This window comes from Leuciscus leuciscus (assembly GCF_965113295.1).
Source record: "Leuciscus leuciscus genome assembly, chromosome: 3".
In the NCBI taxonomy this organism is placed as follows: Eukaryota; Metazoa; Chordata; class Actinopteri; order Cypriniformes; family Leuciscidae; genus Leuciscus; species Leuciscus leuciscus.
This window is the reverse complement of record NC_138727.1, coordinates 10,854,562-10,878,183: the sequence shown is the minus strand read 5'-3', so window position 1 is coordinate 10,878,183 and position 23,622 is coordinate 10,854,562. Positions and strand designations below refer to the sequence as shown.

Below are 23,622 nucleotides of genomic sequence, written 5' to 3'. Positions count from 1 at the left end.
CATGGCTGAGAAGAAAATATTACTGTTTTTATGACCTAAATGTACATTTTATCAGTTGTTACCTACAGTTTATACAAACATTATGGTCATCGACCAGTGTTTGATGTCTCAAACATAATAATAGCGTGTTTAATAATACGATTGCATTATGATTCATTAAACCGAATGGCAGGGCTTTACTGAGTCATATGTAAACATATAGTATGAATATTGAAACCTGTAAATTGAAAAAAATATGTTTAAATTATGTTTTAAAATGGTAGTCTTAGTTCAAATGGAACATTATGTATTATTATGTACAACTGTATACATCATTTAAATAAGCATGATTTATCTATTGTCTAATGCCCAGGTGATATGCACAATATCAAAATATAGAACTGTAAAATTAGGCTGTGTAGTGGACATGCAGATAAGACGTCGGAGCGCAAAAATGTGATTTCTCCTGTCCAACAACAACCAGACCGTTATTTCCGGTATGCCGAGCAAGTCTGTCCCAAAAATACCTCTCAATGCGCCCTCGTGGACTCGCGCCAAGGGCCCTATCCGATTGTTAAGTCTGACGTCACGCGTGACGTTTTGGGTCCCAAGCGGTCCAGAAATAACAACGGTGGAACCTGTAAATTTATTTACGATCACGTCCTTCTTAGTGAGGCACCCTTGGCGGTCAAAAAGGGTTTAAATTCCTTTAACACCAACAGAGTGGTTAGTGTAGCTCATCACTCAGGTGGCATAATTAAGGGTAGAGTCCTCAATGAAAAAGAAGATTTACGAGGTTGAAGTGAGTTAGCTCGGGACACGAGACACAGCACTGCGGCATTGTAAAAACACTCAATAATAACCAAAACACCAGCGAAAGCGGTAGGTAGGTAGAGAGGACCTGGACTTTGGACCCGGAAAGAGTATTGGTTACGTCACGACTTAACAACCGAATAGGTCTGCACTACATGACGTCACCAAAGTGTGGACTCTGAGGAAGTCCACAAGTCCGGAGTGTGCCATTTGGGACAGGGCCTATGTATCGCTGCAGCCCGGAGACCTGCAGGTGGGAGGAGCTTACGCCGCAAGTGGGAGGAGCTTATGCCGCAAGTAGGAGGGATTTCACAAATGTGCAAGTAGGAGGAGTTTACGCCGCAAGTGGGAGGAGCTTATGCGGAAATCCCCAAGCTGTCATTGCCGAGGACGGCGGTGAATGAGTATGGCAGGAGGAAGTAGAGACAGTAATGAAAATAAACGATCAAATATTACATTCCTCATCATGGTCTGATTTCTTACAGCTTTGTTATTATTGTGTGTGTCCAATACCACTCACTGTCAATGATGAAGTCACGTCTTTACACCTTTTACCAGACTTAAAGTGATGGTGTTTTAAATTCATCAGGCTGTAGGCCTTATTCAAGCATATTTCTGAATATTAGCTACATATTCTACAATTCTACAGTATCAAGTAAATGAACATATTAAAATGTGATGCAATTGGACTCAGTGAAGTGAATGTGTAAATACATGAAAAACATTTGGCTAATGTAAAAAAAAAAAAGTTACCATCCATCTTTACTGCATAATTTTTTTTTAAATAGCAGACCAATGTTCTTCTGAACGTGTTACACATATATTACATTTAAATCTCAGGGTGGATAAATTTTTTTTTTCAATGAATAAAATCATGTACAAGTCACTCAGAATTGATTGCAAAAGTGTTTATTTTATTTGATTATTTTGAGTCTTTTTTAGTTATTTGTAAGGACACTATATCTGCTCATTAGAACTGATCTGCATTGCAGTGAAAACTGCAAAATCCAGGGTGGAAGGTTTCTGAATAAATGCCCTGGAGCTCGCCTCGCTTTCCCTTCCCAGCATAACCTGGTGGATACACAAGAAGCACAATAAGAACTAGGGTTTATAGTTGACATTGAACATTTACAAACATTAAGAATAATTTCTCAGCTCTGTAGGTCCATGCCATGCAAGTGAATGGTGTCCAGAACTTTTAAACTCCAAGGGATGACATGAGTAAATTAGATTTTTAGTTTTCCTTTAGACTAACAACTAGTTTATTCATCACCAATTTACATTTACATTTACATTTACATTTAGTCATTTAGCAGACGCCCTTATCCAAAGCGACTTACAAATTAGGACTAAGTTCAGCGAGTCATCATAAAGAGGCAAAAGCAACAACAACGCAGGAAGTGCTCAAAATACGAAGTTCTGGTATTATTCAGAGTAGCATAAGCCTGATAAGTGATGTTTCAAAGGGAAAGGATTTTTTTTTTATTTATTTATTTTTTTTTTTTTTATAAGGTTAAGTGCTCACGGAAGAGATTGGTTTTCAGCTGTTTTTTGAATGTTGTCAGGGATTCTGCATTCCGGATGAGGGTGGGGAGAGCGTTCCACCAGCATGGAACTGTAAATGAGAATGTTCTGGAAAGTGATTTTGTGGCTTTCTGTGATGGAACCACGAGACGTCGCTCGTTGACCGATCGTAGGTGTCTGGTAGGGATGTAGACTCGTAGGAGTGAGTGAAAGTAGGAGGGAGCTGAGCCTGTGATAGTTCTGTAAGCAAGCGTCAGTGCCTTGAACTTGATGCGAGCAGCTAGAGGTAGCCAGTGCAGAGAGATGAACAGAGGAGTGACGTGGGCCCTCTTGGGCTCGTTGAAGACAAGACGAGCTGCAGCATTCTGGATCATCTGTAGGGGTTTGGTCGCACATGCTGGGAGTCCAGCCAGAAGGGCATTGCAGTAGTCAAGCCTAGAGATGACCAGGGCCTGGACGATAAGTTGTGTTGCATGCTCAGTTAGGAAAGGCCTGATCTTCCTGATGTTGTGCAGTGCAAACCTGCATGATCGAGCTGTCTTTGAAATGTGATCTGTGAAGGTCAGCTGGTCATCAAACGTTACTCCAAGATTTCTGACCGATCTTGATGGGGTGATTAATGATGACTCTAGCTGGATGGTGAAGTCGTGCTGTAGAGACGGATTGGCAGGGAGGACGAGAAGCTCAGTCTTTGCCAGGTTGAGCTGCAGGTGGTGTTCCTTCATCCATGTGGAGATGTCCGCCAGACAGCTTGAGACCCGTGCAGCTACTGTGGGATCATCTGGTTGAAAGGAGAGGAAGAGCTGTGTGTCATCAGCATAGCAGTGGTAGGAAAAACCGTGTGCCTGTATGATGTGTCCCAGTGATGTGGTGTAGATGGAGAAGAGGAGGGGACCAAGAACTGAACCCTGGGGAACCCCTGTGGTCAGCTGATGTGCTCTGGATACCTCGCCTCTCCATGCGACCTTGAAGGACCTACCTGTGAGATAGGACTCAAACCAGTGGAGTGAAGTTCCTGTGATGCCCAGTGATGAGAGGGTGGACAGAAGGATCTGATGATTCACCGTGTCGAAGGCAGCAGACAGATCCAGGAGAATGAGGACTGAAGATTTGGAAGCAGCTTTTGCGATCCGTAGGGCTTCTGTGACTGACAGTAATGCAGTCTCAGTTGAATGTCCTTTCTTGAAGCCAGATTGGTTGACATCCAGCTGGTTGTTTAGAGACAAGAAGGATGTTAGTTGGTTGAAGACAGCTCTTTCAAGTGTCTTCGCAATGAATGGTAGGAGAGAGATAGGTCTGTAATTCTCTACCAATGATGTGTTTAGCGTTGGTTTTTTGAGCAGTGGAGTAACCCGAGCCTGCTTGAATGCTGTAGGGAAGGTGCCAGTGTGGAGGGATGAGTTGATGATGTGTGTGAGTGATGGTAGAAGTGTGGGAGAGATGGCTTGTAGAAGGTGTGAGGGGATGGGGTCAAGCGTGCAGGTGGTAGGGTGACTGGAGAGGAGAAGTGTAGATACTTCTTCCTCGGTTAGCGAAGAAAAGGAGGACAGAGGGGTATTGGCTGTGGAAGGGGTCGGTCTGGGTTCCTGTGTGTGTGGAGCTGAGAACTGACTGCTGATAGCTGTTGTTTTGTTGGTGAAGAAGGTCGCAAAATCGTCAGCAGTTAAGGAGGAGGCGGGAGGTGGTGGAGGTGGACAGAGGAGAGAGTTGAATGTCTTGAAGAGTAATCGTGTGTTGGAGGAGCTGTTGATCTTGTTGTGGAAGTATGAAGATTTTGCAGCATGAACATCAACAGAAAAGGAGGAGAGGAGAGATTGATACATACTCAGGTCAGATGCGTCTTTTGATTTGTGCCATTTCCTCTCCGCTGCCCTGAGTTTGGTCCGGTGTTCCCGAAGAACCTCAGATAACCAGGGGTTAGAGGGAGTAGTGCGTGCTGGCCTGGAGGAGAGAGGGCAGATAATGTCTAGAGAAGAGATTAGAGTGGAGCATAAGGTGTCCGTTGCGGTATTCACATCCAGAGATGAGAATTGTGAGGGTGGGGGAAGAGAGGATGACACGGCAGAGGAGAGATGGGAGGGGGAAAGTGAGCGCAGGTTTCGTCTGAAAGTGACAGGTGGTGGGGGTGGGGGTGCAGGGGTAGAGAGTTGTAGACTGAAAGTAATGAGGAAATGATCTGAAACGTGGAGAGGTGTCACCAGGATGTTTTCTGTGGTGCAGTTGCGTGTGTAAACCAGGTCCAGTTGGTTGCCGGATTTGTGAGTAGCTGTGGTGATGAGTCGTTTGAGATCGAAAGAGGCTAGGAGAGAGGTGAAGTCTGTTGCATGTGGCTTTTCGAGATGAATGTTGAAGTCACCGAAGACTAGAAGTGGGGTGCCGTCCTCAGGGAAAGTGGACAGCAGCACATCCAGCTCATCTACAAAGTTACCCAGCTGACCTGGGGGGCGATAAATGACTACAATATGGATTTTAATGGGGGTTGTAAGTGTAATAGCATGATATTCAAATGAGTTGTTGTTGCATAGAGAAGAGAGCGTGGAGTATTTGCAATTGTTAGAAACGAGAAGCCCTGTACCCCCACCTCTCCCAGACTGGCGAGGGGAGTGGGAGAAGGAGAAATTGCTAGAGAGAGCAGCAGGGGTTGCTGAGTCTTCTGGACGAATCCAGGTCTCAGTCAGCCCCAAGATACTAAGAGTAGAATGAGATGCAAAGGCTGGAATGAAGTCAGCTTTATTGACTGCTGACTGACAATTCCATAGACCCACGGAAAGAGAGAGAGGAGTATGTGAGGATGTGGGGATGGGACGCAGATTGGCAGTATTGCGCTGCCTATTGCGCGTGATGAAAGGACGGTGCCGAGAGATAACAGGAATGTATTGAAAGCACATGTTGATTAAGGTGAACAATAAGGTAAGTAGAGGGAAGAGAAAGGGAAGAGGAGATACGTAAGTGTCTTTCTGGTGTCCTTGCTCGGTGGAGTCGCGCAGGTAGAGTCGCTGGTCTTTTCCCGAGTCGGTCTTCACACGAGGAGGCTGAACACGAGAGCTTGACGCTTCCGCGACAGCGCGCAAATTACAAAGATATAGGATAATGCTTTCACCGCTTGAGTGAGTACAGCTGTTTCGGTCGGGCAATTAAGTGTAAATAACGTAATTTACACAAAAAGTACCAGGTGTGCAGCATTTGTACTCAAACCCACACTCCAAACAAGTGGAGATTGAGTACATCCTCCAGAAGAGCTGTTTGTAGTGAGACGACTTATTTTTCCAGCATGCAACACCTGAGGTAAAACAAAACAAAAAAAGAACATAACATTTAACATTATCAATGATGTTCTCGTTATGCGTTTTATTTTTTAATGTCAATATTTACTTTCTAGCCATAAGTAGTGTGCCTGATTCTTGAAATTGTCATCCCCAACTATGTCCCAGAACCTAGAGCAAGCCAATGACAGGGGCATGTAGGCAGCATCTCCTTCTTGAAGAACAACTTCAAGAAGTATGTTCTTCAGCAACGCTCCTGATAACTGAAAAGATAGCAACAGTTAGCACAGGCCGTTAAAAAATGTTAAAAAGCACATTATATAACATTATTCAACTACCTTGAAGATGAAGCATGATGGAGGGTCATAGTCTTTTAACAGCTCATCCTTAAAGAAAAATATAAGTGGATTAAAATTGTTCTATGATACACATTTTAAATCATCATTAAAATTGATTATGCATTGCTAAAACCAGAGGGCACAACTGGGGTTTGGTCTGCTAAAATGAAGTAATTTAAAATTAGCTGACCAAAGTTACATAATTTGAAACCCAGCATAGTATATGTATTTTGTTTCATATCAAAGTTCTTACTTTCATATGCAATTTCAGTTTTTTTCTTCCCATAGGTTTCAGGGAGTGCAGAGCATTCTTCTTCTTTTGAAAGAGGATTAGAATAAAAAAAAGTGATAAAATTATCCATTAATTTTTTTTGTTTGACCAAAAAATATCAGCAAAATATAAAAAGCTGACAATACCAGCTACAACAGCTCGTGCACATCTTTCACTGATAAGTGAACCTAAAACACAATAACATGCGTTTCACATTTATTTCACTGATTGTTATGAGTAATACATTTTATAAAATAATTATGATATTAAAACAAACGTTTCAATTACATTACATTACACTGTGGATTACGCATAAAAAGCATAACTACAATGAAAACAAGTTTTAAAAGAATTGCATGCATTGTACAATTAAGTTAGGAGTTGTATTCTAATATCAAATCCATTTACGTTTAAGACATTTACAATTTGAAAATCAATGCAGTCCTAAAACGTACAAAAATTACACTGCCACAATACCTTATTATGGTCTTCAGAATCCATAATCTGGATAGCAAATTGTAGAAATGGAATGCAGAAAAGATCCTTGTCATGCACGTTACAGATGTTGTAATTTGTGTGCTACTAAAAAAACGACAGAAATTTATTTGGATACACTTTACCCTTATTCTTTTTTTAATACATGAAGACTAAAAACAGTGTACAAACGCCATTATGAAATGGCCTTTTTCAGAACGTATAATGCTTTTTTTTTACAAAACTAAAAACTGTACAACAAGCTTAACCCTTCATCTCATCGGCACGCTGACATATGAAAGCGGTTTTCTTCTTTGTTTTCTGATGGATCGCAACAAAACTTACACATTACCGCCACCAACTGTGGAGCATAAACCAATAGCTACCAGTGATGCGCGGGTCAATGTATAAACAACCCGGACCCGACCGACGTTTTCAACTAACCCGCCCGCAACTCGGACCGCAAAAAAAAAGAAAGAAAATATTGTACCCGACCCGCTTCCTGACCCGCATTTTTTAAAAGTAGGCTAGTAAATGCATAGCAAGAAATACACATGACAAAGCCAGCACTTTGGTCATTATCTTTCATTATTTCGGCAACTTTGCTCTTTCTGTTTGTGTATTTGCGGAGCTTCCACTCCCCAGTCTTCACCTTTTCTCTTGCCGCCTCCATCTCTCCCTGCAGACTGAGCTCGTGCGTCATCTTCGCGCCAGTTATTCAGCCAATAAAGTGTAGGCCTATGTATTTCATAGAAAATTGCATGTGAGCGGAGTGGAGCGGGAGCAAGCGGGCGGATCTTGGACAGAACGCAGAGCGGAATTTTTAAAAGGATGGAGCGTCGCCCTATTTCCCGCTCCAATTTCGCTCCGCGCACACCAAGATTCTGAAGCATGCTCAGTCAAGCCTGACTCAGTCTACTGTTGATGACTGCAAGATGGATTCTATTTTCAGTCAAAACTCGGCTCAATAATGGAGTTCAAAAAGTAGGCTACTTCAAAAAGGAAAATAAGAAGTCATACAGGTGTAAAACGAACTATTATGTGGTAGAAGAAAACGACATCGTTTCAGTCAGTAGGCCTAAAGATTAATTTTGGAATCTAAAAAGACACATCTCTCGAAAACATGCAGTGTGATATGTGAACACGCAGGGAAGAAAGCAAAAGGTTAGCAAATTGAATATGGTAACTTAAAGTGTAGCCTAAATTAAATACAGCGTAAAATGCAAACAATTGATACAAGCCCATTTAAATTTTAATCCTGCGCGCTGCGCACAAGTTCAGTTATAAGAATGTTGTCCTAATAGTTAATTTAGCCTAGGCCTACTTTTAAAACGTTTATGTATATTTATTTTATATTTTTGTTTATATAAATTTTATTTATATTATTAGGCCCATTTATTCGTTTTATTTTACAGCAGTTTGTGTGTACAATGGATATAAGCCCATTTAAATTTTAATCGTGCGCGTTGCACAAAAGTTAACTTATCAAAATTCTGGCCTAATAGTAAATTTACTTTTAAAATTTTTATGTAGGCTATATTTTTGTTTATATAATTGTTATTCATATTATTAGGCCCATTTATTCGTTTAATTTTACAGGACTTTGTGTAGGCTATATTCCTTCTTACATAGGCCTAATTTGTCATTTGAAATAAAACATTTCTATTTGAAAAATGTTGTTGTTGCTCATTAGTTCTTTAGGAGGTAAGGCTGTGGTCTAAGCTACAGTGATATAGGCTACATGTAGATTTTTTTTCCCCTTTTTGGAGCGAGCGGGGGGCGATTTGAGTGGAGCGCGGATCAAACTGCGTTGAGCGCTGATCGAGCGATAATGAGCGGAGCGGCCTGATGTAGCTTTGAGCGGGGGAGCGGAGGGGTGGACAGTTCCGTGAGCGATGAGCGAAGATTCTCACCGCTCCACTCCGCTTATGCTCTCTATACTACTATATAAATTACAAAGGTTTAATTGGCATCTTTATTTCAAACGACCCGACCGACCGCGACCCGAATATCATTAAAAATATTTTTGGATGACTCGTAACCGCGGGTAACCGCGGGTGACCGCAGGCACCCGCTCATTTCGGATCAACCCGCGCATCACTGATAGCTACTACAACACAGGTGATATATAAATAAACCAATCAAAATCCTCTGGAAGCTTGTACAGCCCACTTGCGGCTAAAGCTCCACCCACTTGCTGCTAACCCACCCATTTGCAGCTGGCTCCGACCTCCGTTTATACCCTACTCGCAGATTCACTTCTCCACACTGCATTCACTCACCGAACTCTTGAATGAGTGCTTATGACGTCACAACGGCCGCGCCAGAACTCCTGAGGATGGAAATGGTTATTTAAATGTTCTAGTTGTTGATTCAAACAATTTGATTAATCTTTTCTTTTTGATCACGTGTGAATGTTTTAAATTACTTTTATATATAGATTTTGATTTACCCTGCCAGCTCTAGACTTTCAATCAATCAAATTCATTGTAAAACTATGATAAACCGAAAATAAATAAACATATAACATTTTAATAGCCTATTTATCAAGTGAAAATGATTTCTTCAAAAGTTATTGTTTCCAGATACCCAAGAGCCAACAAAATGAAATGAGGTGAACAGTATACATAAAAACCAGGTACATTTCACATATAAAATATTTTATTCTGCTATTTTTGTCAAATTATGCACAAATAAAAAGATAATTTTGTTAGAAGTTAATTTAAAATATTATTTGTTTGTATTCATTCATCATCATCAATTCCAACACTGAATATTATCAAAAAGAATACATAGCCTATTATTTTTTAGTTGGCCCATTGACTTTTGTTTTAAAATATCTTTTAAAATATGTTTGCTCAAATAGTTTCATAGTTCATTCAACTGAGATGTTTTATTTAGTCCAACATTTAGAAATCTAGTGTGAAGATTCTGTCAATTACAAATTACAAAAAAAAAATATTGTTTATTATTTTATTTGTTATATGATAATAGGAATAGTTGTGGAATTAGTTACTAAGCAATTTTATACTGACGCTGCAAACATAAAATAGCCTACTTAACTGCCAAAAGATACATAAAACTATTTGCATTTAAAGCACACGAAAAAAAAACATATTAAAAAACAATTCTCAGCATGATCAACAATGAGCAGTTCAATCAACAGATGCTTGACATACGCATGTTGACATACAAATACAAAATTAACTTTCAAATGTGCTCAAATGAAATGTGCTTAAACAAGCTGTAGAAAAGATGGAGGAGTAGACAGTCAGACATTGATAATAATAGGAAATGTTTCTTGAGCATCAAAGAGACTTTCAAAAACATTAAGACACTTAAATACTTCTTTTGGCCACCAGTGTACATGAAGCCAACACATTTTTGGAAATAAGTGAAATTATTTTTAAGGTGGGGTTATGTGTCATGTATTGTGAAAAGAACTGTTTTGTCCAGTGTTGGACAGTTCCTTTTTGACTTCTTAAAATGTATTTATATTCTGCAGTTTTATGAATGTAATGGTTGATGTTTCATTATAATACTTGTATAAGCTAAACAACCTATGACTCTACATTCATTTAGTCAAATGCTAATGTTTTGTTTATGATTTTATGTATGTTTTTAAAAATGTGTGCAGTGAAGGACGGCACATAATGTGTTAATTTAACATGTTTACACATCTTTGTGCTAACCTTTCTGACATATTTACTTTGTTAAAATCATTAACACAATGAATTAGTTCAAATGAACGCAAAAAAAATGTTGTCCCTAAACTCACCCATTAATGTGTAAAAATTTCACACATCATTTCCTGCATTGGCATACTGTTTATTTTGTGATATATATGAAATGTTTTAAATAAAAAAATGGTATTTTGTGATAACTTTGTCTAATTGGTTTGTATGTCAGTAGTACTTATGTAGGATAAAAATAAAATTAATCATATATTAAAATTATGAAATCTAATTTATATTTAGTACAAATAAAAATAATTACAGTAGTGTACTGATTAGCTTCGTTTTTACAGTAATGCACTGTATTACACAAAGTACCATGTACTGTAAAACTGAAATACGGTTTGGTACTGTAACTCTTAATTACAGTAACTTACTGGCAAAAGTGTTGCCAGTAAGTTACTGTAAAAAACCCTTGAAAAGTCTAACAGTGTACTATACATGTAATTCATATTCTCTTTTCCTGTTTGTCAAAAGAAAGAATTAAGAATATCAGTTTCGTCCAACAGTTTTAATTTTGGCACTTCTTAAAATAGGGGAGCGCGGGGCACAACATAACGCTGGGTTAAATGTAACACGGACCTTTTACATAGTCAGGGTCAAGCAGGTTGTGTTTCCGCTTATTTTCTCTCACTGCCAGAATACGGTCTCCCACTGATTTGTGGAAAGTTTTGATAAGAAGATTCTGGACAAAGAGTATTTTGACACCATGCAAGTACATTTTTTCATCATACGTTTTTTTTCAGTTTCTGAGTTGGGTGTGTACGTCACCAAATCTAACTTTATATTACCTTAATCACTGTCTTGTTGGCTAAAACATAGCACCATTTCAAACCATGTCAGCAACTGTTAGCTGACTTAAAATATTTTTTACACAGCAGGGTTAGTTGTAGCACAGTGTTACAACTGAGCCGCCAAGTGTACATATAACTTTGTTGGACTTTCACAAACAATGTTGGATTTTAACATTGTTTTTCACATTTGTTTACTATGCATTGATCACTTGTTTATTTATTAAGAATATAGCATGTTTTTCATGCAATAAACCCTTTGAAATGTGATTTTAAGCTCGTTTTTATTATTATTAATGTTATTATTATTATTATTACAGTTTTTCTCAATTGCTAAAACACAATTTCTGAAACCTTGTTCCTTTTTCTGAAAACATTAAACACAAAACCTCATCTTCAAGCACTATTTACAAAACCTCTGACTCTTGCTAAATGAAACTTACTGTTGATACTGATACTGTTGATAAACTGAGGAACATTTATGTTGGATAAAAAGTTAAAACAACCTCAACATGTAAATGTAGTGTTGAGCTCATCACAGAGGTAACGTGAATCTTGTCTGGATGTTACAGGGACAGATGAACAGATGTGTGTTTATCCGGTGGAGAGTGGCTCATGAAGCTGAATGCTGCCATCAAAGGCTTTGAGTGAGTTTACTACAGAAATGAACAACAACTATTTAAATATTAAGTTGTAGTTTATTATAATTATTGTAATTTCAAACAGAGCTATTACAGCACCTTTCTGATTCTTGATTTCTGTGCATTTGCTGCAGATCTTTTGTGGTGGAGCAGGACCTGGAGGGAAAGATGATGGCTGCATTTGTGAAAAAAAGCGTTTTTGTCTTCTAAATAATACTGAAATCAAATGACATTGTGCTGTTGAAATTACTGCTTTTGTGTTATGTTTGTGCATTTTTGTAGGATCTGAAATGTCAGCAGACTGGTGTGAGCACTGAGGATGAAGAGCCCAGAGCTGAATCCTGGAAATGGTACCATGGACGAGACCCTCCATCACTCCACCTGCCCTTCCGAGACGCTCCATCACTTCACCTGCCCTTCCGAGACGCTCCATCACTTCACCTGCCCTTCCGAGACCCTCCATCACTCCACCTGCCCTTACGAGACCCTCCATCACTCCACCTGCCCTTATTGCCTCAGATTGTGAAGCACAACACAACACGCAACAACCTCAGGCACGAAGGAACGGCTCACCTCTGGTGATCAGCTGATTCATCAGAATAAAGCAGCTGAATGGGAACCGCTGTGTTGAGATGGCAGAAGGATGTGGGGTTCAGCGCCTGTAGCCTACATACATGATTGTAGTTTGAATAAAGCTTTGTTTCATGTGTTGACTTGTATATGCATTTGTTTATTGTGTGATGGTGTCTTTCATTCATTCTTTTACTAATTTATTAATATTTCTCATTGTTGTCAGTAAATAAAATATAATCATTTAATTAATTAATGCTTTAATTAATTGTTTGAATGAAAATGTAGATATGTTCACTATATGCACATCTAGAGTGTATTCATGCATAGCTATGTCATATGACATACATTTCATTTTGTTTGTTTTATTGAATTATATCATTTTCAGTAAAAAGTTATATAATTAAGTATTGGTCAGCATTTATCGTTGTAATTATTGTATGTTTTGGGGGTGGGATAGCAATGCAATTCATTCTGGGGTAATATACATTTTTAATATTACAGTAATGATACTTACATTTTTAGAGTATAAAATCAACAGTTTTCTCCAAAGGTGAATCTTGGCACAGCTGCCCTTTGTGCAGACATTACAAACGCTGAGGAAAACCGTTCTAGGTAGGGCTGTGGAGTTACTGATGTTATGAGGTATATATATATATATATATATATATATATATATATATATATATATATATATATATCATGGGTTTGCATACATAATAGGGGTGTCGCAATATACCGGTGTTGACGATAATCGTGATATTCAAAGCATGAAATATCGACATCGTGTTAATTTAGAGTGTAACAATATACCGGTATTGGCGATAACCACAATGTTTAAAATGAATAGGACTCTTATGATAACATGACACGTAAATACTCCAGCGCCAGTACCTGGTTGACCTCTCAGGCGGCAGTATTGCACCCGCTGACACCTGTCAAATAAGAAGACGACGCAGCGCTCGTCCGCGCCCGCGCAGCTAGAGTGGAACACTCTGTCCACACCCGAAAAAAGTAAGCTCGCCAGTATTGAGAACAGAGTTCTTTGGCTTCAAAGAAAACAGCACCTTAAAGCTGGTCGCACACCGGACGAGAAGCGCAGCGCCACGTCTTTAAAATTCGAACACATTCTCGAATGTACACACACCGGCGGCCGCGACGCCCAGCAACAGGACCATGCTCAAAATCCTGCCGCGACACAGAGCGTCATTTACATCGTTTTATATTAACTTTACATTATATTTGTCTCAAATCATCGTAAATGATTTTACCCTGTGCTGCAATATACATTTAATTTTACATTAATTTACAGAAATCAGCTGCTTGAATTAAAATTGCTGATGTTATCGGATTTTCAGGTGATATTCTCAATTCATTCAGTTAACGGACGCTCTGAGGTAAAGTGTTCAGATCACAGACTCAGCAACTATTATTTAATTGTACAGTGTAATCATTCATAACATAGTACAGACATTCTCTCAATTCCATAATGTCCTTAAACAATGATATTGCTGGCCATAAACTGAGACGCGCGTGCGTGTGCGATACCTCGAGTTGTCATAGACGCGACGCGGCTATTATTTTACTAGTCATGGAATGGGAAACGTGACATTAACTGTTAACAGGGGGTTTCTGTGTTCATATATTAATAAAGGGTGATTATTAAAATTAAGAACCCCGTTTTCTTTACTCATCTTATTTTTGTATTTGTATTTGCACTTGATTTTTTTATTCAAATCTGCTATCTTCATGACTTTATTGGCGCCGGTGCAACAATAGGTTTAAGAGCTTTTCAGTTCTTCAGGAAACCTTCAGACAGTGTTTTGCTTCAGTTTGAAACCAGATAAACTTCACATGCTTGTCTTCCTTCACAAGAATTTGCCATAGATTGAGTACGCAAGAAGTAAAAAATGCATGTGCCTTGTCTATCAGTATCCTTATGTTTGTTGGGTAAAAAAGAAAAACTATATAAACAAAGTAAAAATGAATTTGACTGATAACTACCCGAAATAGATTCTATAGATATTTTGGCCACAATAACCATGGTGTGAAAAATCTAACATCGTGACAGCCCTAATACATAATATGAGATTTTATACACAGGAAAAAGAAGCTACAAGGCTGAATATCTCAATATATATTTTCTTAAATAATTAGTTATAATACATTTAAAAAATTCATTTTTTGTTATTTATAGGCCTGAGGGATGAAACGAGAGTCAAATTCAACAAGAAAAAGAGGAAAACATAAAGCAGTAAGCCACTTTTGCTTGTGGGTGAAAATGTTTGGATATAAAATAAAGAAATTAACAACATATTCAAGAGATGACAATTTTGGGATTTCGTAATAAAAATAAATAATATCGTTAAGGATAAAACGGTGGGTCACAGATTAGTAGGGTTAAATATACGAACTTAAAGTCCCTGTAAAGTCAAAATTAAGTATGTGTTCTGAGTTTGTCACACCACAGAAAAATGTGTTATTAGTCACCCAGTCAAATTTGAATGAAAAAAAAAGCCGCCAAGTACATAAAATAAGCTATCAAAATCTTGAGTCTCTGCTCTCAAACGCTGGGGGCGTGTCCGCTGGCTGCGCTGAAACCACGCCCACTCGCGGGAAAGCTACCGTCGCCCACTCAACTGTCTGTCACCGCTACAGCCGGAATGGATGCTCCTAGCAGCTTAATTGTTTTTACAAAGCCATACATGTACGAGCCTGGACTACCTACTATAATTATAACATAAGCACACAAGGCAACTTACACTCATTGGTGGGCACGCACTGCCAACGATGGCACCAGTTGTCGGCGCGACGGGAGGATGAAGGCCGAGGCGAGAGATAGTCGGCTCGGCCCCATTCACCAGTAACAGCGGATTATCAGTGAATCCCAGTTGTCTCCGACGAAAGTTTATAAAACTATCCCGTGTAAAATGATCACTACAGAGGCAGGTTTTGGCGGTGATCCTCAGCTCTCCATCAAGGTGGCTTTTCACAAAATTAATCCACCTCTTGTTGATGTGATACGTTAGTTTTTCGGAAATTTAAATAAGGACACTGATCTGTTTTGTACGTGATCGTATCCAGGTTACATGCATTTCCGTGATGAGGCATAGCTAGCTAGCAAACTGTAGGCTGTAGCCTTTATATGATATCTATGGTAGTAACTAACAGTAGCCTTTAAGGCCAATTTATACTTCTGCGTCGAGGGTACGCCGTAGTGTACGTCGTAGGCTACGCACGTAGGCGACGCCGTCGTGAGCATTTATACTTCTGCGAATGTCTGTGTTGATGTGCAGTTACACCGCCGAAACGCTAGTTGGCGCGGGTGGGTTTTAATGTTCCAGTTCCACTGTGTTTACATTCCTCGCGGCTATTTTGAGTTTAGGTTTCTACGAGCAATGGCGACTGAAGGAGTCATACAGATGGCTGTATTTCCGCACTTCTTCAAGCAATCTCTCAGTCACTTGGTCTTTTTCCATGGCTCTTCACTGATCTTCGGAATTTAAAAATGGCGGGCGGGCGGTGCAGAGTGTAGGAGGAAATGCGATGCTATCCAGTCGACCAATCACAGATCTTGCGGTCCGCGTCGCCGCGACGCGTAGTTACATTTTTGAGGAGGTGCGCGTCAGGGTACGGCGAAGGGTACGACGTATGGTACACGTCAATGCGTATGCTACGCCGTACCTTCTACGCGCACCCGACGCAGAAGTATAAATTGGCTTAACTCGCGCGATCGCAAACTGGTGTGAATGTGCTCTATTTATATTGTTAGGGGAGGGGACAGCGTCAGGGGCTCCAGTGCGTCATCAAGTAGGGGCGTGTCCAGGAGCTCAGGGGCTTCAGTGCGTCATCGAGCCCCCGTTTTAGCCCCGCCCAAAAAATCCGGAAAACAGCAATGGTGAAAAACTGTTTAACGGTCTAACTCCACAATTCAGTACTTCACAGTTCACAGCCTTTGTAATATGTTTTAGCAAAACATTTCTAACATTTCTAATGTGTTTAGAATTTTTTTTTAGAATTGCCTTTACAGGGACTTTAAATCAACCCTAAATGTATTCACAAAATAAATGGGCAGCAGTTTCTTCAAAAAGACCACAACATGAGCAAGTTTAATCAATATCAAGATATTTACGGATACAGTAGATGAATTAAACGTGTCGTTCAAATATTTTAAGTTGTTGCGCTCATAGACATGTATAGAAAGGCTAGATGGCTCAAGGCGGAGTCAGCTGTGTCGTCACTTGGCGGCCATCTTAGGTCAGGAGACTGCGCTGCTGCTCCCTGCTGCTGTGGACGGAAGGTGAGTGACATACGCCAACTAAACTGCTCGTAACTTGCTGAATTCTTGACGGATTTACAAACGGTTTGGTTTATTACAAACCTTATTAACGTGGCTATGATTTGTGCTGATGCCGTTTGTGGCTATAATTTTTCACAAGTATGCAGTTAAATAGCCGCATCCCTGACGTTTATGACACACCAAGCCGTTTGAAAATCGGTTGAAAATTGAGCAAAATATAGTTATTTCAGCACTACATGCACAATAGACTTTAATGTTATAACTGGACGAGCGGTCCTGTCCTAAGATGGCCGCCGTGTGACGTCGTCGGGTCCCATTGGCTCTCAGCGCCGGTAAGCTATCTAGCCTTTCTATACATGTCTATGGTTGCGCTTGTGATAACGCGTCGTAGGTCACATGATAACGTCAACATGGCAGATGTCCGGTGTAGCGAGTAGGGGGAGGCTGCAGACCTGGAGCCGGGTAGATCTACGCCCCAGGCAGTTTTACGCCCCTGCTGTTCCTGATGCGTCCAGTAGGGGGAGCCTGTACAGCGACACGAATTGAGGTATATTAAAGGTAGGGTAGGTAATCCTGTTCAGAAACACTTTTTTTTATACTGGGTGAAATGGTCCTTCCATCCTGATAGTAGTCAATACATTATGTGTTTAGAAAAAGGAATGAAAAAAATCAGACCTCTGTAGCAGCTGCAGGACAGTAAAAACTCTGACCAATCACTGCCATTCGGTGCGAATGTAAAGAACCAATCAGATGCCTTCATGCCTCGTGCCCGCCCCGAGCCCCACTGCGCGCGCTGCCCGGCGTGCACTCATCACATGTCACCGTTCCCGGAAATATTCAGCTCAAAGCACCTGCATATGCAGTCAGCGAAGGCAAACAAGGCAAAAACTACTTCCTCGGACCCTGCCCGCACTCTTGAACGACCTCCTCTGCTTCGCCCTCAACCCCGGACCTGTCCTCGAACCGGCGATGCGGTACTTGTCTCCGGACTCGGAGTGTACGTTAGTCTTCATTAGAGTCAACAATGTTTTCATCATGGAAAGTCTTACATGCAAAACACCGTATATGTTATGAATCTTACACGAAATTCACCTTCATCACACTCACAGTGTAACTGATGGTAATGGAAAAACGTGTATCAATGCAACCTGTTTTTAGTTTTGCCTTATAAATATAGCTCGTTACCGAATGAAACTTTACCATTATCGATATGCTAGCTTGATAGTGAGTACTAAAAGAAATCTTATTTGTTTATATTCATAGTGATAAAGTTAGGTATTTTATATTACATGTGATTCTGACATGATGTCACTGTATGTACTGCGCTCCTTCCTCTCCTCTCATAATAAATGCGTCTTGTTCCAGCCTGAGCGTTTGGCGTCGCGCGTTCATGTGTTTTGGGGGCGTGGCTTTGGAAGGAGCTCAGAAGGGAGGGGGTGGAGTGAATGGAAATAATGAGCTGTGTTTATTGCAGATTAAAAGGTCTACAGTCACTCGATTTTTATATTTTTTATATTCTTACATTTTAATTATGTATTGGTATATAAAGACAGTTTAAACAAATTTGGAATGTTTTTTTTTTAGAAAAATGATTACCTACCCTACCTTTAAATAATCTGCTAAAGTTATTGTTGTTTAGCAACATAGACTGTAAAAAAAAATGCAGTGATGCAACATTTATTATTTATAAACGATTCGCTTGATAGAGCTAGGTAGATATCAATTCATTTCTATATATCAATGGATGGCCTATAATTTATTTCGAGAGACAAAAAGTTCTGGACGGTCAGGTTGATGTTCTGTCTGGCTTAAATTTAGCTAAGTAACCACGTATAAGTTTAGCTGCCCCTTGTCTTCTCTACTCACTTTCAAAATTAATTTTCTTTTGACTTTCCTTTTGTTGTCTGTCTTTATCTTGCGTGAGATGGCCTCTTCTGGAAAGACTCTAGGCTTGTTTGAGATGCGCCTTGCCTCGCCTGAAATGCAGTGCTCGAATTGAGGGGGGGGCTGGGGGGATCCGGGACCCCCCATAAGGTATTAGGGACCCCCCATAAGAAATAAAAAATAGAATTAGGGGGGTCCCTCAGATATTTTTATTTTAGTAAAAATAATAATGACAAATCTGATTAAATGCATGCAATGGATACAGTACATTTCGTGAATTGATTATTTACAATAATTTATTTTAAGTTTGTTTATAGCTAGTTGTCTCTTTAAAATGTAAACGCCCCGCCCCACATCTAAAGAGCGCTGTGCGCGCGCATGACATCGTTGACTGACAGGATTGTTTGTTTGGCGCCGCTCCGGTGAAGCTAATTTTAGCTTTTTAAAAAATGGAGAAAAATAAACCTCCACTCCCAGTCGGGAAAAGAAAGCTTCTTACTGACTTTTTTGAGGGGTAATTGTTTCTCTCTGTATATCTTTCTACTTTATATCTGTCCACTCCATGCCGGGGCTTTTGTATTCCTTGCATAAATTGGAAACACTTAGGCTTAAGTTACTAATTTTTCATTATTAATAGTCCTCCTGGTTCTACAGGAGTGCTAGAGATCTCGATGAAGATGGATAAGTAAGGGTTAATGCCCGACGAGGTGTCCATTGTCAGGTATTAATGCGCGTCGGACGGTTGCCTCCGCCGAAGTCCATTAATACCTGACAATGGACACCTCGCAGGGCATTAACCCAGAGCCATAGAGAGAGAGAGTTGCGACACTCTTTGATGTCGCCGCTATGGCTGTCACGTGGTTCATGTAAGCCCCAATAGTTCCAAAACGTACGCTGGCTGTCATGTTCTTCTATGGGACAGACAGCAGCGATTGCATTATTGAACGGTAAATATAAAATAAAACACACACCCAAGTACTTTTTCAGCTGTTATTGCATTATTGCATTTTGTTAATGTCAGTTTTGCATTTGGAGATAAGTTTTAAGCTATATTTTTGGAGGGAAAAGCTTAGTGTTCATGTTCGCATGGGTAGTAGCACTGGCTTTAGCGGCTCTAACTTAACTTTTCCATATCATTCATCTGATGATGGACGTCTCATGATATTTATTTTAGCACAACTGGGCTGTATTAGGCTATTGATTCCCGTGATTTTGCTTATAAATTTTGATTCAGCCATTAGCCTACCTTCGTGATCACGCAAAGAGGTCTGCCGTGGCGGTCCGTTCAGAATTCGCTTAGAAGCTAGCTCACTTCTTCTGATGAAAGTGGCCACCCCCAGGACCACAACGTGAAACATGATCATGTTAAGACTAAGAATATTATTTTAAGATTAAGGCCATACACATTATCAAAACTATAACAGATTAAAAACGAATTTAAGCATGGCTGATACAAATGAAGGTTTTCAAATAAAATATTTTTTATTAAACAATGACAGACAACAAAAATGTGTGCTTGTGTGTGTGAACAAGAAAAACAAAAACCAGGGGCAGGTGATCCATGAAACAGACAGGACTGGTGATGGCCATAACAATCCTAAAGGTACAGCATTGTTCTCACAAGCCGCTTCACTCAAGACAATAATAACATAATGAAAAGTTAGTATATCCCCAAAAAATAAATTAAATAAAAGTTGCTATAAAGGTGGTAGCGATTCATTACCGAACTCTTAGCTGACGAAGTCGCGCTAGCTAACTAACGTTAGCTAGCAGGCAGTGCTTGAAAATTGGTTGAAACAACCAACATAAAATATAAATAATTACGCTGTGCATGTACAAATGAAGACCAGTATAAGCATCGCAAAGGGCCTCTGATACAATATAGACAGTTGACAATTCAAAAGAGGTCGATATTTCGGCAACTTAACTCTGGAACAACTCGACGCGCAGCAATGTAAGTGAATGGTGTCCAACGCCCAAATGACAGTGTTTGGAACTATTCCGATCTTCATATCCCGGAAGTAGGCGGTTAAAAGCGCCGCCATTATTTACAACGGAGGTCTATGGGAGTGTCGCAACTCTCTCTCTCTATGGCTCTGCATTAACCCGCTTATACCATGGTCACTTAACAAATAACACATTTTTAAACCATTAGTTTATATTTTAATTAGTTTTACAATCGAAATCTAAAGGCTGTCATTGATAAACGGACCTTATCTGAGCCACAAAGTCTGATATTAAATATAGAGTCATTTCAGCCTTAATAAGCCTGTTAACAAGCAGAATCACTGAAGGAAAGAAGAGGACAGAAAAAGAGACGAGCAGAAACACAAGAACTACAACTGACTTCAGCCACAGTCTAAGATGCTGTTTGTGGAGTTGTTTAATCCTCCTCTGCTGAGATCTTCACAGATTTAATGTCTCCTTTTCGCTTCAGTTCATCTTAGACTGTGGCTGAAGTCAGTTGTAGTTCTTGTGTTTCTGCTCGACTCTTTTTCTGTTCTCTTCTTTCCTTCAGTGATTCTGCTTGTTAACAGGCTTATTAAGGCTGAAATGACTCCATATTTAATATACACAGGTTTTGCGGCTCAGATAAGGTCCAGTTCTGGTTTATTTCTTTGCTCTTGGCTGACATGTGGCATTGCTATGGCCTGCTTGTGGCCCAGATCTGGCAAACAGGAGTGAGCCGCCCAACTGTCATCATTCCACGCTGCATGTGGGTCAGATCCGCATTCCACAAGTGCCAGATGTGGGCCGGATCTGGGCCGAAACGTGTTTTCTACATTTCTATGTAACACATTATATATAGTTATGTTCAGTTCTCCATTTCAGTTGTGGCAAAAGAGACTTGAGTTTATATATATATATATATATACTAAGTACACTGTAAAAAAATTCTAACCTCCCTAACTCAAAATTTTCTAGTGACTGATAACATCTAAATTTTTCAATTGGCCCAAGTGAAAATCTGTAAATTATAAAATTTAATTTACAGAATTTCACTTGGGCCAATTGCAAAATTTAGATGTTATCAGTCACTAGAAAATTTTGAGTTTGGGAGGTTAGAAATTTTCACCCTCTAAATCCATATTACTTTAGTAAGTAATTTAAAAGAAGAATTATATACACAATTCTTTATCCAGCGTTTTTAATAAATAGTATATATACGCATATTATGATCAAATATACTGTATATTTTGTATAAAGTGTATATTGCGAGACTAACCAACCCCCCGCCCAAAAAAAAATTGGGGACCCCCCATAAGACTTGACTCAATTCGAGCTCTGCTGAAATGTATGCGAGAGTAGGCGGCTGCAGTGAGAGGAGGAGTGAAAAAAGCGCAGGCAAGCCGGACAGATCTCTCTTCTCGAGGTGGATCTGACCATTGCGAGATCAAAGATGGATATCGCGGGATTCACGCTCGTGCAGTGTTGCTAATAAACTGGATGTAATTCAAGTTCTGTTGCTTTTATATGAAAATAAATAAAATGAACAAGACACCCAAAGTACTTGTTATTTAATTCCATTCCAAATACATGTTTATCAATATTTTCTTTCTTTAATACAGACATATTATGTGTTTTTATTTATTTTCTTTTTTTATACAAATTAAATTGCATAACCCAAAGAGATCGCACTGTCAGATAGTTTGGGAATATTCACACATAACATACACATAAAACCTGATATTAGAGTTTTAAAATCAAACATTTTAAAAGAGAACAATACATCACAGTTGTTTAAACCAATGAGCATTAAGCTGTGTCGTCAGCAAGTCGTTTCCCATCGTGCTTTTGATCAGCGCAGTCGGTGGAGAGCAACTGCGCTCGACTGCAAAATCCGACACGTGCGCCTTGCGCTCGCGAGAGATTTTTGACTTACGTCAGCATGACATCAGAGCCAGGCAGTCCGCACTCGGACACATTTCTAACCGGCATGGACAGTGGCCAAAAGAAATCAAAGTGTCTTGACACTTTTTACAAAAGTGTTCCACCAACAAGTGCCTGTGCCGTTGTACTTTGAAGATCAGGAGCAAATTGATGCAATCCACACTCACCTGATATACATTCTGGCCAGCACACTCACAAACTCTGTGACAAGATCAAATTCACCATGGATGTCCTTTTTACATTTTTTTAATGTTTAATGTTTTTTTATTATGAAATACCCACAGATATAAAACTCAAATTAAAAAGGTAGTTTGTGTTCTCGTAACACTTTCTTTTGTCTGTGACTCTTATAGGGGGTCTACAGTGATTCTGCAGGGTCTCCAATAAGTCTTATAGTTTATCTCAGTTGCTTTGGTGCATTTCTCAGATCACAACTGAAATCACATCATCTTGTCACTTGTGCACATCATAAAAGCAATTTCTCATTATTTTATACAAATTGCAAATGCTTCGGTACATTCATGCAATTGATAATGTACAACTGTCTGCTGTTTCCTACATTATCAACTCTTTATGTCATGTTGATCAAAATATAGACCTATTATACTATTTCTCTGTTGAATTGTCATACTCAAAACATCTAGGCATTAGTTCCTTGCATAAGTCATTAAATGCAAAATGGTTGACTAGTTGTCATAAACTGTCAAGCATGTTTTCAATACATTTCTATTACACTTTGTTTCGTACAGTAAATGTGTCCTGAACTGATGAATTGGCAAAAAGCATTGGCAATTTGTTCAAAAGTAGTTAGAGAATTTCAGTAGTGATCTGAGAAATGTACCAAAGCAACTGTGATAAACAATTAAGGATTCAGGAATGTTATACAAAATTTAACAGTGAGTCCTGCTGCGTGTGAATTTGACAAGATCAAATTCACCATGGATGTCCTTTTTAAATTTGTTTAGTGTTTCATTTTTTTTTTATCAGTGAGCAGAAGAACTTTGACAGGAGGATAGAAAAACAGTTAAAGAAGAGTGGCAAGCCATAGGGGAGTCATCTACAGGAGTCATCATAATTCATAAATGGTGTTGATAAATAATGTTTTTGTGAACAACAATATTGTCTCTTTCTTCTAAATGGCCCTTGGAA

At 39.5% G+C, this 23,622-nt stretch overlaps 3 protein-coding genes and 1 long non-coding RNA gene across 5 annotated transcripts in view; 1 reads left to right on the top strand and 3 right to left on the bottom strand.

Annotated features, from left to right (window-relative positions):
- LOC309494326 (uncharacterized protein) overlaps window positions 1-5,216 on the bottom strand; it is a 60,469-nt gene extending 55,253 nt beyond the window's left edge. Inside the window, exon 1 of the mRNA XM_082163619.1 lies at window positions 2,074-5,216. Within this exon, the coding sequence (XP_082019745.1) occupies window positions 2,298-5,204 (2,907 nt within the window). The 5' untranslated portion in view covers window positions 5,205-5,216 and the 3' untranslated portion in view covers window positions 2,074-2,297. The remainder of the gene's footprint in view (window positions 1-2,073) is intronic.
- Window positions 1-12,537, top strand: part of LOC309494367 (uncharacterized protein) — a 154,875-nt gene extending 142,338 nt beyond the window's left edge. Inside the window, exons 2-4 of one of the 2 annotated variants that reach the window (XM_082163687.1) lie at window positions 11,760-11,834; window positions 11,963-12,011; window positions 12,111-12,537. In XM_082163687.1, coding sequence (XP_082019813.1) covers window positions 11,803-11,834; window positions 11,963-12,011; window positions 12,111-12,410 — 381 coding nt within the window. In that variant the 5' untranslated portion in view covers window positions 11,760-11,802 and the 3' untranslated portion in view covers window positions 12,411-12,537. Of the gene's footprint in view, window positions 1-11,582; window positions 11,835-11,962; window positions 12,012-12,110 lie in introns of those variants that run through there. The other variant, XR_014204293.1, reaches the window with a different exon arrangement.
- LOC309494374 overlaps window positions 1-23,622 on the bottom strand; it is a 184,386-nt gene that overhangs the window by 37,304 nt on the left and 123,460 nt on the right. The gene's annotated exons all lie outside the window — the stretch shown is intronic.
- Window positions 1,018-7,027, bottom strand: LOC309494365 (uncharacterized protein). The gene is made up of 7 exons (XM_082163685.1): window positions 6,666-7,027; window positions 6,335-6,376; window positions 6,171-6,233; window positions 5,918-5,965; window positions 5,689-5,842; window positions 5,486-5,596; window positions 1,018-1,863 (listed from the first exon to the last, which is right to left on the bottom strand). The coding sequence occupies exons 3-7, from the start codon at window positions 6,201-6,203 to the stop codon at window positions 1,763-1,765; spliced, it is 447 nt and encodes a 148-aa protein (XP_082019811.1). The 5' UTR covers window positions 6,204-6,233; window positions 6,335-6,376; window positions 6,666-7,027; the 3' UTR covers window positions 1,018-1,762.

Excerpts from the sequence above, each read along its gene's own strand:
- LOC309494365 (XM_082163685.1), bottom strand. The coding sequence starts at position 6,203 with ATGGGAAGAAAAAAACTGAAATTGCATATGAAA. Across the intron at positions 5,843-5,917 it reads CATCATGCTTCATCTTCAAG|TTATCAGGAGCGTTGCTGAA; the intron begins GTAGTTGAATAA and ends CTATCTTTTCAG. Across the intron at positions 1,864-5,485 it reads GTACAAATGCTGCACACCTG|GTTATGCTGGGAAGGGAAAG; the intron begins GTACTTTTTGTG and ends TGTATCCACCAG.